We start from the raw sequence: 17412 nt of genomic DNA on the forward strand, positions 1-17412 counted from the left end.
AAGTAGGTTTTTATACTCACACAGAGACTGCTCCTCCTCCTCCGAACGGCTCCCGAAACTAGGCCGCGATCCCCGGGTTAAAGTAGGTTTTTATACTCACAGAGAGACTGCTCCTCCTCCTCCGAACAACTCCCGAAACTAGGCCACGATCCCCGGGTTAAAGTAGGTTTTTATACTCACACAGAGACTGCTCCTCCTCCTCCGAACGGCTCCCGAAACTAGGCCGCGATCCCCGGGTTAAAGTAGGTTTTTATACTCACAGAGACTGCTCCTCCTCCTCCGAACGGCTCCCGAAACTAGGCCGCGATCCCCGGGTTAAAGTAGGTTTTTATACTCACAGAGACTGCTCCTCCTCCTCCGAACGGCTCCCGAAACTAGGCCGCGATCCCCGGGTTAAAGTAGGTTTTTATACTCACAGAGACTGCTCCTCCTCCTCCGAACGGCTCCCGAAACTAGGCCCCGATCCCCGGGTTAAAGTAGGTTTTTATACTCACAGAGACTGCTCCTCCTCCTCCGAACGGCTCCCGAAACTAGGCCGCGATCCCCGGGTTAAAGTAGGTTTTTATACTCACACAAAGATTGCTCCGCCTCTGAACGGCTCCCGAAACTTTCCTGGTTACCTCACTACACCAAATTACCAAGTTTCAAATTCCCACTCTGGATGTGTCTTACTCACTCAGGCTGTGTCTCTTTGACCTGCACAACGCTTACTCCAAGAGGATAATCACTGCTACTTGTTATCCTCCTCGTGGAATCTGGTTACTCAGGGGACCTCACACGCACATTTGCCTCATCTGGACTGTGCTATTGCCTCTTCCCCTTCAGCCTCGGCTTCCTCGACCTCATCGCCCTCGTCCCCTTTGATGTCCTATTCATCGGAGAAGTTGTGCAGCTCCTCCATTTCGGCATCTGGTAAGTCCTCCGCCCTTTGTAGAACCATGTTGTGCAATGCGCAGCAAGCTACGATGATCTGTGCGACCCTCTGGGAAGTGTACTGCAGTGCTCCAGTACAGTGAAGAGCGGCATAGTAGCACAGTGGTTAGATTTCATTGTCCAAAAATATAAAAATCTTTCATGTTTTTGTTTCCCATTTTCATGTTTTCCTATTCAGATCAGATAAAAATTAACAACCTTCCCTTATTTACTTATAAAACTTTGGAAATCCCTTCCTCCCCTATCTATCTCCCAATGCAAATATCTAAACCCAATATCTTAACTTATGAATCCACTTCACCATGGCCTCTTATTAAAAATGCATGCATTTATTTTTTTTAGAATCCCTACAGTTCAGAAGGAGGCAATTTGACCCATCGGGTTTGCACCCACCCTCCAAAAGAGTCCACTCCCCCATACTATTCCTGCAACCCTGCCTAACCTACACTAAGTGGCAATTTAGCATGGCCAATCTACCTAATCTGCACATCTTTGCACTGTAGGAGGAAACCAGAGCACCTGGAAGAAACACATGTTGACATGGGGAGAACATGCAAACTCCACACAGACAGTCACTCAAGGCCGGAATCGAACACGGGTCCTGGCACTATGAGACAGCAATGCTAAACATTGTGCCACCGTGCTGCATCTTTACGTCTTTTATCTCTAAACCCTCCCAGACAAGTTGTCTCTATTTACCTTTCCCCAGCTTAATTAAATCATTTGCACACACTCACATTATGTGCAGCCTTCCTTACAGAATAACAAAACATTCCTCCAACATATTTTAAGATAACAACATCCATCCTCACAGTGTTCATGATATTCAAACGTATTAAAATTACAATTTTGATGTGGGGTGCCGGAAAATTCTGCCTGCTGTTGAAAGTTGGAGCAAACAATCATAAAATGATTTTATGACTGTAGGAAAATTACTTTTTTGATCTCCCAATACTTTCTGCTCCTGCTCACCATGATGCCCGCCACAGGCGGGAGGAGAAATCCCGGCCATTATGTATCCTTGCCTCTGAAGGCCTGAGGATGCATGGGAATGAAATAGTTAAAGACATAGTTCAATTGTGGAACAGTTTCACCATATATCAGTAATTAGTAATCGAGTGTCAATATTGACCTCCAAACTCTGCAAAGTTTTCCATTTTTCCAGTCAGTCGCTCGAACCTGGCAGTTTTGACTGGTTTTCCGTTATGGAGCTGCTGGTGATGTTGCTTTGTGCCTCTTGGTGCATATCAGTTACTGAACAAGCACCTGGGTAAGTAATGGTTTTATTTAATGCTTTGTTACTAAAGCTGGACACCTTCTGAAGCTTTGGCGCTACCCTCGGTGAATTTCGTGGAGGTACACAGAGCATAGTTAGTCTTCTCGGTGCCAGGGCGCAGTCAGTCAGGCAAATCAGTTGATAGACGAGGTATATTTGAACAGTTTGCTTATGAGGCTCACATCCACTGCAACCGATTTTTCCACTGACTGCACCCAAACAAGGCAACAGCTGCAGGGCATTGAGCAGGGAAATCGGCCCCATTCTATTAAACCCAAACACATACCATCCAGAGTTCAACGTTAACCCAATCATTTTATTATATCCTCAAGTTCTGTTACAATTTTTTTTGAAAAAGGCGCATTGGGAAGGAGTGGTGCTATGCGGCATTAAGAAATTTAACCAAAATACACTTTCCTATAACATTGGTTATCGCACAACAGCAATGCTTCTGCAACCCAATGCTGGAAAACCAGAGCTGGTGATTTCTGCAGATATCCATCACCAGACGTTATTTAAACTTTACTGCTCTGAAGGATGACTTATTATATTCTAACACAAAGCCCCGTAGGCAGGATTTTCCATCTAAGGTTGGGACCCCAACATCGGGTTCAAATGCGTCACGTCGCAAACAGTAGTCTGACCAATTCTAGCTTGCTCAGCCGGTTAAAGGTCAGAGAGTGGGCTCACTGTCCAATTAAGGAGTGTGGGCGGACTCTCAAAGGTGGGGGGTTGGAGGAGGCGCGGGGGGGGAGTGTAGACTCTCCAGCAAGGAAGAAGCTGCAGTCTTCTGTGCTAAGTAAGGGAGGAGGGGGGGGGGGGGGGTCTTGTGGTGGCTTTTCAGCTACTGAAACCAATCTAAAAGTGCAAATTGCCGCAACTGCCAGTCCACTGTTCATAGACTGCATTCATAGAATTTACAGTGCAGAAGGAGGCCATTCGGCCCATTGAGTCTGCACCGGCTCTTGGAAAGAGCACCCTACCCAAGGTCCACACCTCCACCTTATCCCCATAACCCAGTAACCCCACCCAAGACTAAGGGCAATTTTAGACACTAAGGGCAATTTTGGACACTAAGGGCAATATTAGCATGGCCAATCCACCTAACCTGCACATCTTTGGACTGTGGGAGCAAACCGGGGAACCCGGAGGAAACCCACGCACACACGAGGAGAACGTGCAGACTCCGCACAGACAGTGACCCAAGCCGGGAATCGAACCTGGGACCCTGGAGCTGTGAAGCAATTATGCTAACCACTATGCTACCGTGCTGCCCCTATGTTGTAGAGGGGGAATTCCTATCCACTGAGTGACCTGTGGCTGCTGTGGCATAGTGGGCAATGGGAGGGGCCTCTGGGTGATCCTAGAGCACCATAACCGCCACACCCCCATTTACCACCAGGCACACGCCGTACTCCTGACACCACAGTGGGTTCGAAGGCTGACTGGAAGATCCCATTTGGCTTCTAATCAATGGCCTTAAATGTTTTTTAAAATTGAGTTCACAAACTAACCACCTCTTGGAGGTGGTTCCCCGAGGCAGGAAAATGGCTGGAAGTCAGAACTTGGCAGGAAACTAGCGTTTCACTCTATGCAGATGATCTGCTCCTCTACATCACAATCCCCCCCCCCCCCCCGCCCCCTCACCCCTAGGCCAGCATGGAAGGGATAGTGAAATTTCTAAAGGGCCTATAACTCCATTTCGAACTACGTAGCCGAGGATGGCTAGGCGGTCGGTGCTAAACACGCATTTATCCTTGTGTATGTAAGGTTAAGGATTTTAGCGGTCTGGAGGAATTTTCGGAGGTTGGTGTCATGGTCCTGCTGGTCGTGGCCGCAGATGGTGACATTATCGAGATACGGGAATGTTGCCCGTAAACCGTACCGGTCAACCATTCGGTCCATCGCGCACTGGAAGACCGAGACCCCGTTGGTGACACCGAAGGGAACCCTTAAGAAGTGATAAAGCCGCCCATCTGCCTCGAAGGCAGTGTATTTGCGGTCACTAGTACGGATGGGGAGCTGGTGGTAGGCCGACTTAAGATCCACCGTGGAGAAGACCTTGTAATGCGCAATCCTGTTTACCAGGTCGGATATGCGGGGGACAGGGTACGCGTCTAACTGCGTAAATCTGTTGATGGTCTGACTGTAGTCGATGACCATCCTATGCTTCTCCCCGGTCTTTACCACCACTATTTGAGCTCTCCAGGGACTGTTGCTAGCTTCATTGACTCCCTCCCTCAGTAACCTTTGGACCTCTGACCTAATAAAGATCCGATCCTGGGCACTTTACCGTCTGCTCCTGGTGGCGACGGGTTTGCAATCGGGAGTGAGGTTCACAAACAGGGAAGCAGGGTCGGCCTTGAGGGTCGCGAGGCCGCAGACAGTGAGGGGGGTATAGGGCCGCCGAATTTGAAAGTTAGACTTTGGAGATTACACTGGAAGTCGAAACCTAGGAGTGTGGCCGCGCAGAGGTGGGGACGGACGTAGAGCCGGTAATTTTTAAACTTCCTTCCCTGGACTGTGAGGTTTGCGACACAAAACCCCTTTATCTCTACTGAGTGGGTACCTGAGGCCAGGGAGATTTTTTGATTAATGGTGTGGACGAGGAGAGAACAGCGCCTTACCGTGTCGGGGTGTATGAAGCTCTCCATGCTCCCAGAGTCGATTAAGCAGGACGTCTCGTGCCCGTTGATAAGTACAGTTGTTGTAGCAGTTGAGTGTTCGAGGCCGGGACTGATCCAGGGTCACCGAGGCTAATCTCAGCAGTTGAATGTTCTCTTCGGGCGGTGGGTGGTCAGCCGAGCTGGGGTCCTGGGAGTCCATCCAAGATGGCGGCTCCCATTGGTCGCACATGGCTGGGGGTGCACAAAATGGCGGCGCCCATCCACCGAGCGTGGCGTCCGTGGGACAAGATGGCGGCGCCCGGGGGCCGCACGTGGCCCTGGAGTAGGAAGATGGCGGCGCCCGCTGGCCGCCCGGGGATCGTGGAGAGATTTGTGGTGGCGGTCCGCATTCGCCGCCGGAGACCGCGGCGACCGCACGGGCCTGGCATACTACCACGAAGTGGCCCTTTTTACCGCATCCCTTGCAGGTGGATGCGTGGGCCGGGCAGCGCTGCTGGGGCTGCTTGGCCTGCCCGCAAAAGTAGAAGCGGGGCCTCCCGGGGTTGCCACGCCGCCTTGCAGCACAAGCTTGTGGGGGGATGGAGGATGTTTCGGGGTCGGCTGCGAAGGGGTTCCATGCTGCCCAGGGGGCTGCCGTGCGGTCGGGAACGTAAGCGCGGGCATTTCTAAAGGCCACATCCAGGGAGCCTGCAAGGGCCTGTGCCTCCTTGAGGCCTAGGGTGTCTTTTTCCAGCAATCGCTTGTGGATTTGGGAGGACAGCATACCTGCCACAAAAGCTTCCCGGACCAAGAGTTCAGTGTGTTCGCTCGCCGAAACTTGCGGGCAGCTGCAGTTTCTCCCCAACACCAGGAGTGCACGGTAGAATTCTTCCAGCGATTCCCCAGGGATTTGGCGCCTCGTTGCTAGCAGATGTTGGGTGTAGATCTGGTTTACCGGGTGAATATAATGTCCTTTTAGCAACTCTATTGCTGCATCAAAGTCTTCCGCTTCCTCGATGAGGGTGTAAATCTCCGGGCTCACTCTCGAGTGCAGGACTTGCAATTTCTATACTCCCGTGGGTGTATTTTCGGCCGTTCCGAGATATCCTTTAAAACACGCCAGCCAGTGCTTGAAGATTGCCGCTGAGTTTGTCGCGTGGGGGCTGAGTTACAGACACTCCGGCTTGATTCGGAGCTCCATCCTTTTAAATCTAGCTTATTAAATTGATGTACGATCAATGACCACTAAAGCGAGGTTGTAGTCCAACTGAAGGCTTTAATAAGCTAGATGTTTCCCCCAGCAGCTCAGGTACAGAATGAAGGCTTCTGGGGCAGCACGGGCTTTTATACCCCGCCTAGCAGGGCGGAGCTACCATACATTTGACCAATGGGAAACATACACTATCTACCAATGGTGTTCCAGCATTACCAGGTACCGTAATACCTCTACAGAGACTACCACAGACCATTCAAAGGGGGGACAAGGCCACAGTGGGAGGGAAAGCAACTGTATATTGTACAGTTCTGGTCACCTCATTTTAGGAAGGATGTGGAAGCTTTGGAAAAGGTGCAAAGAAGATTTACCAGGATGTTACCTGGAATGGAGAGTAGGTCTTACGAGGAAAGGTTGAGGGTGCTAGGCCTTTTCTCATTAGAACGGAGAAGGATGAGGGGCGACTTGATAGAGGTTTATAAGATGATCAGGGGAATAGATAGAGTAGACAGTCAGAGACTTTTTTCCCGGGTGGAACAAACCATTACAAGGGGACATAAATTTAAGGTGAAAGGTGGAAGATACAGGAGGGATATCAGAGGTAGGTTCTTTACCCAGAGAGTAGTGGGTGCATGGAATGCACTGCCTGTGGAAGTAGTTGAGTCGGAAACATTAGGGACCTTCAAGCAGCTATTGGATAGGTACATGGATTACGGTAAAATGATACAGTGTAGATTTATTTGTTCTTACGGGCAGCACGGTAGCATTGTGGGTAGCACAATTACTTCACAGCTCCAGGGTCCCAGGTTCGATTCCGGCTTGGGTCACTGTCTGTGCGGAGTCTGCACGTCCTCCCCGTGTCTGCGTGGGTTTCCTCCGGGTGCTCCGGTTTCCTCCCACAGTCCAAAGATGTGCAGGGTAGGTGGATTGGCCATGATAAATTGCCCTTAGTGTCCAAAATTGCCCTTGGTGTTGGGTGGAGGTGTTGAGTTTGGGTAGGGTGCTCTTTCCAAGAGCCGGTGCAGACTCAGGGGGCCGAATGGCCACCTTCTGCTCTGTAAATTCAATGATAATCTATGATTAATCTAGGACAAAGGTTCGGCACAACATCGTGGGCCGAAGGGCCTGTTCTGTGCTGTATTTTCTATGTTCTATGTTCTATGTCTGTAAATATCCGTACTGACATTGGCCTGTCTTTTTATCTCCTTTTAGTTCCTGCTCCTTTTTGTTGTATTTTTCTGTCTGGTTGGCATGGTTATGTACACAAACAAGCCAACAATGCTGGAAGTGGTGTAACGCTATTTTATTAACTGTTCAACTATGCTAACATACTGTAAACGTGGGTATAAGCAATACCAGCTTAACTGTGGACCCTTTCCTATCATTAGCTATGGTGAGGCACTCAGCACATGGTGAATGTCTGTGATGCAGGCTGTGAGCTCTGTGCTCTGAGCTGGCTGCTGCTAGAATGAGCTGGAACTCTCCTGTCCCCTGTCTTTATAGTGCTTGTGCTCTCACTGGTGATTGGCTGCGGTGTTATGTATGCTGGTTGGTCCTACTGCATGTCCATCAGTGTGTGTATGTAATTGCACCATAATGTACTGATGTATGTTATGACAAAGGGTAACATATAACATATGAGTTGTAAAATACAAAATGTGAAAACCCAATAAAAACATAGAACATAGAACATAGAACAATACAGCGCAGTACAGGCCCTTCGGCCCACGATGTTGCACCGAAACAAAAGCCATCTAACCTACACTATGCCATTATCATCCATATGTTTATCCAATAAACTTTTAAATGCCCTCAATGTTGGCGAGTTCACTACTGTAGCAGGTAGGGCATTCCACGGCCTCACTGCTCTTTGCGTAAAGAACCTACCTCTGACCTCTGTCCGATATCTATTACCCCTCAGTTTAAAGTTATGTCCCCTCGTGCCAGCCATATCCATCCACGGGAGAAGGCTCTCACTGTCCACCCTATCCAACCCCCTGATCATTTTGTATGCCTCTATTAAGTCTCCTCTTAACCTTCTTCTCTCCAACGAAAACAACCTCAAGTCCATCAGCCTTTCCTCATAAGATTTTCCCTCCATACCAGGCAACATCCTGGTAAATCTCCTCTGCACCCGCTCCAAAGCCTCCACGTCCTTCCTATAATGCGGTGACCAGAACTGTACGCAATACTCCAAATGCGGCCGTACCAGAGTTCTGTACAGCTGCAACATGACCTCCCGACTCCGGAACTCAATCCCTCTACCAATAAAGGCCAACACTCCATAGGCCTTCTTCACAACCCTATCAACCTGGGTGGCAACTTTCAGGGATCTATGTACATGGACACCTAGATCTCTCTGCTCATCCACACTTTCAAGAACTTTACCATTAGCCAAATATTCCGCATTCCTGTTATTCCTTCCAAAGTGAATCACCTCACACTTCTCTACATTAAACTCCATTTGCCACCTCTCAGCCCAGCTCTGCAGCTTATCTATATCCCTCTGTAACCTGCTACATCCTTCGACACTATCGACAACACCACCGACTTTAGTATCGTCTGCAAATTAACTCACCCACCCTTCTGCGCCTTCCTCTAGGTCATTGATAAAAATGACAAACAGCAACGGCCCCAGAACAGATCCTTGTGGTACTCCACTTGTGACTGTACTCCATTCTGAACATTTCTCATCAACCACCACCCTCTGTCTTCTTTCAGCTAGCCAATTTCTGATCCACATCTCTAAATCACCCTCAATCCCCAGCCTCCGTATTTTTTGCAATAGCCTACCGTGGGGAACCTTATCAAACGCTTTGCTGAAATCCATATACACCACATCAACTGCTCTACCCTCGTCTACCTGTTCAGTCACCTTCTCAAAGAACTCAATAAGGTTTGTGAGGCATGACCTACCCTTCACAAAGCCATGCTGACTATCCCTGATCATATTATTCCTATCTAGATGATTATAAATCTTGTCTCTTATAATCCCCTCCAAGACTTTACCCACTACAGACGTGAGGCTCACCGGTCTATAGTTGCCGGGGTTGTCTCTGCTCCCCTTTTTGAACAAAGGGACCACATTTGCTGTCCTCCAGTCCTCTGGCACTATTCCTGTAGCCAATGATGAAATAAAAATCAAAGCCAAAGGTCCAGCAATCTCTTCCCTGGCCTCCCAGAGAATCCTAGGATAAATCCCATCAGGTCCCGGGGACTTATCTATTTTCAGCCTGTCCAGAATTGCCAACACCTCTTCCCTACGTACCTCAATGCCACCTATGAGACATGGATAGAGCAGGGACAGGAATGGATGTTGCAGGTTCCGGGGTTTAGGTGTTTTAGTAAGCTCAGAGAAGGAGGCAAAAGAGGGGGAGGTGTGGCGCTGCTAGTCAAGAGCAGTATTACGGTGGCGGAGAGGATGCTAGATGGGGACTCTTCTTCCGAGGTAGTATTGGCTGAAGTTAGAAACAGGAAAGGAGAGGTCACCCTGTTGGGAGTTTTTTATAGGCCTCCTAATAGTTCTAGGGATGTAGAGGAAAGGATGGCGAAGATGATTCTGGATATGAGCGAAAGTAACAGGGTAGTTATTATGGGAGACTTTAACTTTCCAAATATTGACTGGAAAATATATAGTTCGAGTACAATAGATGGGTCGTTTTTTGTACAGTGTGTGCAGGAGGGTTTCCTGAAACAATATGTTGACAGGCCAACAAGAGGCGAGGCCACGTTGGATTTGGTTTTGGGTAATGAACCAGGCCAGGTGTTGGATTTGGAGGTAGGAGAGCACTTTGGGGACAGTGACCACAATTCGGTGACGTTTACGTTAATGATGGAAAGGGATAAGTATACACCGCAGGGCAAGAGTTATAGCTGGGGGAAGGGCAATTATGATGCCATTAGACGTGACTTGGGGGGGATAAGGTGGAGAAGTAGGCTGCAAGTGTTGGGCACACTGGATAAGTGGAGCTTGTTCAAGGATCAGCTACTGCGTGTTCTTGATAAGTATGTACCGGTCAGACAGGGAGGAAGGCGTTGAGCGAGGGAACCGTGGTTTACCAAGGAAGTGGAATCTCTTGTTAAGAGGAAGAAGAAGGCCTATGTGAAGATGAAGTGTGAAGTTTCGGTTGGGGCGATGGATAGTTACAAGGTAGCGAGGAAGGATCTAAAGAGAGAGCTAAGACGAGCAAGGAGGGGACATGAGAAGTATTTGGCAGGAAGGATCAAGGAAAACCTAAAAGCTTTCTATAGGTATGTCAGGAATAAGCGAATGACTAGGGAAAGAGTAGGACCAGTCAAGGACAGGGATGGGAAATTGTGTGTGGAGTCTGAAGAGATAGGCGAGATACTAAATGAATATTTTTCGTCAGTATTCACTCAGGAAAAAGATAATGTTGTGGAGGAGAATGCTGAGCCCCAGGCTAATAGAATAGATGGCATTGAGGTACGTAGGGAAGAGGTGTTGGCAATTCTGGACAGGCTGAAAATAGATAAGTCCCCGGGACCTGATGGGATTTATCCTAGGATTCTATGGGAGGCCAGGGAAGAGATTGCTGGACCTTTGGCTTTGATTTTTATGTCATCATTGGCTACAGGAATAGTGCCAGAGGACTGGAGGACAGCAAATGTGGTCCCTTTGTTCAAAAAGGGGAGCAGAGACAACCCCGGCAACTATAGACCAGTGAGCCTCACGTCTGTAGTGGGTAAAGTCTTGGAGGGGATTATAAGGGACAAGATTTATAATCATCTAGATAGGAATAATATGATCAGGGATAGTCAGCATGGCTTTGTGAAGGGTAGGTCATGCCTCACAAACCTTATTGAGTTCTTTGAGAAGGTGACTGAACAGGTAGACGAGGGTAGAGCAGTTGATGTGGGGTATATGGATTTCAGCAAAGCGTTTGATAAGGTTCCCCACGGTAGGCTATTGCAAAAAATACGGAGGCTGGGGATTGAGGGTGATTTAGAGATGTGGATCAGAAATTGGCTAGCTGAAAGAAGACAGAGGGTGGTGGTTGATGGGAAATGTTCAGAATGGAGTACAGTCACAAGTGGAGTACCACAAGGATCTGTTCTGGGGCCGTTGCTGTTTGTCATTTTTATCAATGACCTAGAGGAAGGCGCAGAAGGGTGGGTGAGTTAATTTGCAGACGATACTAAAGTCGGTGGTGTTGTCGATAGTGTCGAAGGATGTAGCAGGTTACAGAGGGATATAGATAAGCTGCAGAGCTGGGCTGAGAGGTGGCAAATGGAGTTTAATGTAGAGAAGTGTGAGGTGATTCACTTTGGAAGGAATAACAGGAATGCGGAATATTTGGCTAATGGTAAAGTTCTTGAAAGTGTGGATGAGCAGAGAGATCTAGGTGTCCATGTACATAGATCCCTGAAAGTTGCCACCCAGGTTGATAGGGTTGTGAAGAAGGCCTATGGAGTGTTGGCCTTTATTGGTAGAGGGATTGAGTTCCGGAGTCGGGAGGTCATGTTGCAGCTGTACAGAACTCTGGTCCGGCCGCATTTGGAGTATTGCGTACAGTTCTGGTCACCGCATTATAGGAAGGACGTGGAGGCTTTGGAGCGGGTGCAGAGGAGATTTACCAGGATGTTGCCTGGTATGGAGGGAAAATCTTATGAGGAAAGGCTGACGGACTTGAGGTTGTTTTCGTTGGAGAGAAGAAGGTTAAGAGGAGATACAGTGCATACAAAATGATCAGGGGGGTGGACAGTGAGAGCCTTCTCCCGCGGATGGATATGGCTGGCACGAGGGGACATAACTTTAAACTGAGGGGTAATAGATATAGGACAGAGGTCAGAGGTAGGTTCTTTACGCAAAGAGTAGTGAGGCCGTGGAATGCCCTACCTACTACAGTAGTGAACTCGCCAACATTGAGGGCATTTAAAAGTTTATTGGATAAACATATGGATGATAATGGCATAGTGTAGGTTAGATGGCTTTTGTTTCGGTGCAACATCGTGGGCCGAAGGGCCTGTACTGCGCTGTATTGTTCTATGTTCTATGTTCTATATTCTATTAGCCTGGGGCTCAGCATTCTCCTCCACAACATTATCTTTTTCCTGAGTGAATACTGACGAAAAATATTCATTTAGTATCTCGCCTATCTCTTCAGACTCCACACACAATTTCCCATCCCTGTCCTTGACTGGTCCTACTCTTTCCCTAGTCATTCGCTTATTCCTGACATACCTATAGAAAGCTTTTGGGTTTTCCTTATTCCTTCCTGCCAAATACTTCTCATGTCCCCTCCTTGCTCGTCTTAGCTCTCTCTTTAGATCCTTCCTCGCTACCTTGTAACTATCCATCGCCCCAACCGAAACTTCACACCTCATCTTCACATAGGCCTCCTTCTTCCTCTTAACAAGAGATTCCACTTCCTTGGTAAACCACGGTTCCCTCGCTCGACGCCTTCCTCCCTGTCTGACCGGTACATACTTATCAAGAACACGCAGTAGCTGATCCTTGAACAAGCCCCACTTTCCAGTGTGCCCAACACTTGCAGCCTACTTCTCCACCTTATCCCCCCAAGTCACGTCTAATGGCATCATAATTGCCCTTCCCCCAGCTATAACTCTTGCCCTGCGGTGTATACTTATCCCTTTCCATCATTAACGTAAATGTCACCGAATTGTAGTCACTGTCCCCAAAGTGCTCTCCTACCTCCAAATCCAACACCTGGCCTGGTTCATTACCCAAAACCAAATCCAACGTGGCCTCGCCTCTTGTTGGCCTGTCAACATATTGTTTCAGGAAACCCTCCTGCACACACTGTACAAAAAATGACCCATCTAATGTACTCGAACTATATCTTTTCCAGTCAATATTTGGAAAGTTAAAGTCTCCCATAATAACTACCCTGTTACTTTCGCTCTTATCCAGAATCATCTTCGCCATCCTTTCCTCTACATCCCTAGAACTATTAGGAGGCCTATAAAAAACTCCCAACAGGGTGACCTCTCCTTTCTTGTTTCTAACTTCAGCCCATACTACCTCGGAAGAAGAGTCCCCATCTAGCATCCTCTCCGCCACCGTAATACTGCTCTTGACTAGCAGCGCCACACCTCCCCCTCTTTTGCCTCCTTCTCTGAGCTTACTAAAACACCTAAACCCCGGAACCTGCAACATCCATTCCAAACATTGGGTTTTTTTTAAAATGAAAAGAGTGGGCGAGACAGAAGTTGTGATTGGAGGAGCTGAAGATACAGAAGCTGTGATTGGAGGAAATAGAAAGACAAAAGCTCTGGGCGGCACGGTGGCACAGTGGTTAGCACTGCTGCCTCACAGCTCCAGGAACCAAGGGTCAATTCCGGCTTCGGGTGACTGTCTGTGTGGAGTATGCACTTTCTTCCCGTGTCTGTGTGCGTTTCCTCCCATGCTCCGGTTTCATCCCACAGTCCAAAGATGTGCAAGTTAGGTGGATTAGCCATGCTAAATTGCCCATAGTGTCCAAAAGGTTAGGTCAGGTTGCTGGGTTATGGGGACAGGGTAGAGGCGTGGGCTTAAGTAAGGTGCTCTTTCCAGGGATCAGACTCGATGGACCGAATGGCCTCTTTCTGCATTGTAGATTCTATGAGAAGCTGTGATTAGTGGAGCAAGACAGAAGCTGTGACTGGTGCAGCAAGAGAGTCAGAAGCTGTGATTGGATGGTGGCATAATGGTTGGCACTGCTGCCTCACAGCGCCAGGGACCCATGTTAGATTCTGACCTCGGGTGACTGTGGAGTTTGCACTTTCTCCCCGTGTCTGCGTGGGTTTCCTCCGGATGCTCTGGTTTCCCCCCACAGTCCAAAGATGTGCAGGTTAGGTGGATTGACCATGCTAAATTGTCTCTTAGTGTCCAAAGGATGTGCAGTTTAGGTGGAGTTACGGGGATGGGGGGGGGAGGGAGGTGGTGGAGGGGAGTGGGCCGAGGTTGGAGAGCTCTTTCAGAAAGTAGGTGCAGACTTAATGGGCCGAATGGCCTCCTTCTGCACTGTAGGGATTGTATGATTCATATAGATAGAAGCTGTGATTGGAGTAGCTGCCTGTCCCATCAAACTCTGGATTGTTTTCCCGCTCTCAGGAAAGCAGGATCTGGCTGTCACTCAGGCCTGAAACACGGTGGAGCCAAAATGCAGAGTAATAGCACAGAGGGATGATATTTCTCGAATTTTACTCCCATCTTTACTCTGTAGCGGGTTAATGTGAGGGTGAATTCACCCACCGATCCCGTGTATTTTGAACCCTGCTGTGAAACACAAGCCAAAGGGAGAGGTGAGAACTGTGAAATATGAAACAAATCGATAGAAACTGTCGATTGCACCTTGATTGAGAAACTTCTCCCCATGTTAATGGGACCAGCATGAAAAGAAGGATTGTTCTACTAGCAAGTTCAATCAGAGTGAGACAGTGTTCAATGATCTGTGCTGGAATGAGAGGCCTGAACGGACCGATAAAAAGGGCCCGAGTGCTCGCGCATTTGAAAGGACTAAGGGCAGACGTGGTTATGCTCCAAGAGACGCACCTAAAGGTGGCGGACCAAGTTAGGCTAAGGAAAGGATGGGTGGGACAGGTGTTCCACTCAGGACTGGACGCAAAGAATAGAGGGGTGGCCATTTTGGTGGGGAAACGGGTAGCATTTGAAGCAAAGAACATCGTAGCAGATAGCGGAGGTAGATATGTAATGGTGAGTGGCAGGCTGGAGGGAATGGAGGTCGTGTTGGTTAATGTGTATGCCCCAAACTGGGACGATGCGGGATTTATGAGACGGATGCTGGGGCGTATACCGGACCTGGAGGTAGGAAACTTGATTTTAGGAGGGGACCTTAATACGGTGCTGGACCCGGGGCTAGATAGATCCAGCTCAAGGACCGGAAGAAGGCCGGCAGCGGCCAAGGTACTTAAGGGGTTTATGGACCAAATGGGGGGAGTGGATCCATGGCGATTTCTTAGACCTAGGGCTAGGGAGTTTTCCTTCTTCTCCCATGTCCACAAAGTGTACTCCCGGATAGATTTTTTTGTTTTGGGAAGGTCGTTGATCTCTAGGGTGGAAGAAGCTGCGTACTCAGCCATAAGCGGTTTCGGATCATGCCCTACATTGGGTGGACCTGGAATTAGGAGAGGAAAGGGAGCAGAGAACACTCTGGCGATTAGATGTGGGACTGATGGCAGATGAGGGAGTGTGTGCAAGAGTGCGGGGGTGTATTGAGAGATACCTGGAGGTCAATGACGACGGCGCGGTCCCTGTGGGAGTGGTATGGGAAGCACTAAAAGCGGTGGTCAGAGGAGAGCTGATCTCCATTGGGGCCCACAAAAGGAAAACAGAGGCCAAGGAAAGGGAAAGATTACTGGGGGAGATTTTAAGGGTGGATAGGGAATTTGCAGAGACCCCGGAGGAGGAATTGTACAGGGAGAGGAGACGACTCCAGACGGAATTTGACCTTCTGACCACCAGAAAGGCGGAGGTACTGTGGAGGAAGGCACAGGGGAGGAGGTATGAATATGGGGAAAAGGCTAGTCGCCTGTTGGCTCATCAATTGCGAAAGAGGTCAGCAGCGAGGGAGATAGGAGGAATTAGAGACGAAAGGGGAGACACGGTGCGAAGGGCCGGAAAGATAAATGAGGTGTTCAAGACCTTCTATGAGGAACTGTATAGGTCTCAACCCCCAGAGGGAGAGATGGGGATGCGGCAGTTCCTGGACCAATTGAGGTTCCCTACAGTGGAGGAGCGGGGGGTGGTAGGCCTGGGGTCACCGATTGGGGTGGACGAGGTTATTAAGGGACTGGGAAGCATGCAAGCAGGGAAGGCCCCAGGACCAGACGGGTTCCCGGTGGAGTATTACAGAAAATATGTGGACTTGTTGGCCCCGTTGATGGTGAGGACGTTCAATGAGGCCAGGAAAGGGGGGACTCTACCCCCGACGATGTCGGAGGCGACGATATCGTTAATTTTGAAGCGGGATAAAGATCCGTTGCAGTGCGGGTCCTATAGACCCATTTCATTATTGAACGTGGACGCCAAATTGTTGGCAAAGGTACTGGCATCGAGGATAGGGGACTGTGTCCCGGGGGTGGTGGACGAAGACCAGACAGGGTTCGTAAAAGGGAGGCAACTGAATGTTAACGTGCGACGACTATTAGGGGTGATAATGATGCCCCCAGTGGAGGGGGAGGCAGAGATAGTGGCGGCAATGGACGCAGAGAAGGCATTTGATAGGGTGGAGTGGGAGTATTTATGGGAAGTGTTAAGGAGGTTTGGGTTTGGGAACGGGTTTATTAGCTGGGTTAGACTTCTTTATGGGGCTCCAACGGCAAGCGTAGTTACAGGTCGACATAGATCGGAGTATTTCCGACTATATAGGGGAACAAGACAGGGATGCCCGCTGTCTCCATTGTTGTTCACGTTGGCAATTGAACCTCTGGCCATGGCGTTGAGAGACTCCAGGAAATGGAGAGGGGTGATTAGAGGGGGGGAAGAACACCGAGTCTCGTTATACGCGGATGACCTATTGTTATACGTGTCGGACCCAGCGGGGGGGATGATATAGGTTATGCAAATTTTGAGGGGGTTTGAGGATTTCTCGGGGTATAGGCTAAACATGGGGAAGAGTGAATTATTTGTGATACATCCAGGGGACCAGAGTAGAGAGATAGAAGGCTTGCCTCTAAGGAAAGTGGAAAGAAACTTCCGATACCTGGGGATTCAGATCGCTAGGAGCTGGGGAACCTTGCACAGACTTAATCTGACACGGTTGGTAGAACAAATGGAGGAGGACTTCAAGAGGTGGGACATGCAGCCTCTATCGCTGGCGGGCAGGGTGCAAGCAATTAAGATGATGGTCCTCCCGAGGTTCTTATTTGTATTTCAATGTCTCCCTATACTAATCACCAAGACCTTTTTTAATAAAATAGATAGGAGCATCACGAGCTTCGTGTGGGCAGGGAAAGTTCCGAGAGTAAGGAGGGGGTTCCTTCAGCGTAGTAGGGACAGAGGAGGATTGGCACTACCGAACTTGGGCGATTACTATTGGGCCGCCAATGTGGCAATGATACGTAAATGGATGATGGAGGGTGAGGGAGCGGCGTGGAAAAGACTGGAGAGAAAGTCCTGTAAAGGGACGAGTTTAGAGGCGCTGGTGACGGCGCCGCTACCGATCTCACCTAAAAAGTTTACCACGAACCCGGTGGTGGCGGCAACATTGAATATCTGGGGACAGTGGAGGCAACAGAGAGGGGTGCGGGGAGCCCTGGTGGGGTCCCCAATCAGGAACAACCATAGGTTCGCCCCAGGAAGAATGGATGGAGGATTTCAGAGCTGGTACCAGTTGGGAATTAGGAGGGTGGGAGATTTATTTATAGATGGGACTTTTGCGAGCTTGGGAGCATTGGAGGAA

General features: G+C 49.1%; 1 protein-coding gene across 1 annotated transcript in view; it reads left to right on the forward strand.

Moving 5' to 3' along the window:
* Positions 1-2074: 2074 nt before the first annotated feature.
* Positions 2075-17412, forward strand: part of LOC140428218 (complement C3-like) — a 174068-nt gene continuing 158730 nt past the window's right edge. The window contains exon 1 of the mRNA XM_072514435.1: positions 2075-2203. Coding sequence (XP_072370536.1) covers positions 2139-2203 — 65 coding nt within the window. The 5' untranslated portion in view covers positions 2075-2138. The remainder of the gene's footprint in view (positions 2204-17412) is intronic.

Source organism: Scyliorhinus torazame, chromosome 8 (assembly GCF_047496885.1).
Source record: "Scyliorhinus torazame isolate Kashiwa2021f chromosome 8, sScyTor2.1, whole genome shotgun sequence".
Classification (NCBI taxonomy): domain Eukaryota; kingdom Metazoa; phylum Chordata; class Chondrichthyes; order Carcharhiniformes; family Scyliorhinidae; genus Scyliorhinus; species Scyliorhinus torazame.